The sequence below is a fragment of the Etheostoma spectabile genome, chromosome 20 (genome assembly GCF_008692095.1).
Source record: "Etheostoma spectabile isolate EspeVRDwgs_2016 chromosome 20, UIUC_Espe_1.0, whole genome shotgun sequence".
NCBI classification, from domain to species: Eukaryota; Metazoa; Chordata; class Actinopteri; order Perciformes; family Percidae; genus Etheostoma; species Etheostoma spectabile.
The window spans coordinates 12,103,940-12,106,436 of NC_045752.1; the positions used below are offsets into that span (position 1 = coordinate 12,103,940).

Genomic DNA, 2,497 nt, shown 5'->3' on the forward strand with positions numbered 1-2,497 from the left:
GATATGGCAGTGAAAGAAAGCCTCTCTCAGAAAGAGCCTTTGTTCCTGACCCAAGAAGATATCTACTCATTTAGAAGGGAGTATTTGACGAAAAACAGAATAAAAGCACCTGGGTGTGCTTCAGAGTTTCCTGGATGGACTGAAATACCTTCTTCTCAGATCACTGTTGAGGCCTGTAGTATAGTAACATTTTTATTTTGTATTTTCAACATCCTCTCCTGGCAACGTTAGGTACAAAATCATCTCTCATATGGCTTTTATAAATTCTCTTACCTCTTCTTCAAGTGTTCTAGTGTTTTGCACCTCTTCCTGACTCTGAGCTTCTGCTAGTTGCTCTCTGGCCTCTAAGTCTGTCAAAGACAAAGACAAAGACAAAGACACACACACACACACACACACACACACACACACACGTCTGTATCTCTTTTCCACAAGAAAACAAGACAAAACTGTGCTAAATAAATTGATAATTTTCTTACAGCTGCACTATTCTAGACAATCTATAATAGGCGATCAATGCAGCAGTCCCCAGCACATTTATTAATTATCCCGTAGTGTTACCCTGGAATATGTACAACAAAATGATTTTAACATTACTATTTACAATACCAATACAAAAAAACACTAAAATCAGTAAATCAAGAGCCTTGAGATGCTGTACAGTTTGGAAAGGTACTCACCAAGCTTAATTTTTTTTCTCTTATCATCTAGCTTCCTGGTTCTTTCTTCTGCCTGTTTCTTGGCAGTGCAAATCTTGTCATAGGCAGCCTATAAACAGTATTAAGACACAAGGATGAATCATGTCTCTGTGTATCAGCACTTGACAGGTTGAGAGGCATCGGTCGTCTTACCTTGGCAGCAGCATCAGTTAGCACCTCGAGAGCCTGGGACAACTGGTGGAAGAGCTCCACTAGAAGAAAGGTACAAGAGAAGCAAAAACTATGAACATTCTGCTACTGGATACACTTTTTTTCTTTTCTTTTTTTTAAAAAAGGAACTAATGTTTTACACGTGGAAAATTAAATATAAAAACAAAAAAATGTGACTTAAATAACTTTTGTTTTGGCACCTTACACACAAGAGATACAGTAGAAAATAATGTGATGTGAAGAAAGTAAAGGGAACATGACATCTAAAAACGGTCTTGTGTGCTCATCATGACACATTTTATGTTTTAAAAAGGTGTCACAAAACCCGTTTCCTCTGATGACACAGACGTGCATTCCCACACAAACCCTTGGCCTTTCCATCTATAATCACCACTACCATGCAAGAGCCAACCTCCCAAGTCTCACTCTCTCTCACACACACACGCACGCACGCACGCACGCACGCACGCACGCACACATAATGGGCTGAAATGAAATCCAACTGGGAAGAGACCTGCCATGCCCACTAGGCAGCTCAGAGTATCACAACATGGGGGGGGGTTGAGGAAAGTGAGGGGGCGTCTTCAGTTAGTGAGGAATCATGACCCCCAAGTCACCTCCTCCATGCATACAACCTTTGCCTGAGGAGCAGCAAATCCCAAGACTTCGTGCGATAGAGGAAAAGTTTGTGTTGAGGCCCTCCAAACCACTTCTTTTCCATTTCTTGGAAAACCGACCCCCTGCTTTTGCATTATCCCTCTCAACCCCCCAAACCCCATCAATTTCACAGTTTTTTTCCCCCAGACAAAATCAGGAATTGTCTGAACCATCCAGCAACCACATAAACCTCCCTTGAAAATATGCCCCATGACCAGTCTTTTGACCAAAAAAGCTACAATGAGATTTCCTGGTCTAATTGTTGACATGCTGGTTGGTGACAGGCCACGGAAGGACTTAAGCCAAAGAAAATGGAGTGTGGAAACGTTGCTGGTGTTAAACTGGTCCTGTCTGGCTAGAAAGTCAATGGGCGACAGGCACTGGTTAGACTTCCCTACAGAGTGCTCTGGCTTGGCTGTCTGGCAGGGTACAACTTGCTGAGGGCGGTACTCCAGAGCATTTATTTTTGGTTCAGTCAGACGATTAAACCTAATTCTTCAGAAAACAATGCAGAAATTTCATTAAACAAATAAATTCTTGTTCCAGTTCTACTAGTTGACTGGCAGAGGTCTGTGGCACAAAATGGAAGATAGTTGAAGAGAAACAAAAAACAGATAAGCACATTTGCTGGCTCACTCACCTGCTTTTGGGTTGTCTGGGTTCTTGTCTGGATGGCATGTCAAGGCTTTCTGTCTATAAGCTTTCTTGATCTAGGAGAAAAACAGAAGAACCCCTAGAGTTATGTAGAGTGGAAAATGTTGATCAGGACACAAATTATCCACTTAAGTGCAGATTTTGGCCATGTGAAAGTTAAATTGTTACTTTTTGTACCAATGATCTTTATCCTGTCAGCCTTGGCTATAAACCAAAGTCTGAATTAAAAAACATGATGGTCCCACTGAAATAATGGCACAAATGTAATAGTCTGATAAAAAAGCCCTGGGGGTGAAATGAGGTCTCTGTGTTGTGTT

The 2,497-nt window shown here is 41.4% G+C and overlaps 1 protein-coding gene across 2 annotated transcripts in view; it reads right to left on the reverse strand.

Annotated features, from left to right (window-relative positions):
- dnajc17 (DnaJ (Hsp40) homolog, subfamily C, member 17) overlaps positions 1-2,497 on the reverse strand; it is a 32,786-nt gene that overhangs the window by 25,476 nt on the left and 4,813 nt on the right. For both annotated transcript variants that reach the window (XM_032501147.1, XM_032501148.1), the window contains exons 2-5: positions 2,167-2,236; positions 852-910; positions 681-768; positions 274-350 (exon numbers count right to left, since the gene is read on the reverse strand). In XM_032501147.1, coding sequence (XP_032357038.1) covers positions 274-350; positions 681-768; positions 852-910; positions 2,167-2,236 — 294 coding nt within the window. The remainder of the gene's footprint in view (positions 1-273; positions 351-680; positions 769-851; positions 911-2,166; positions 2,237-2,497) is intronic.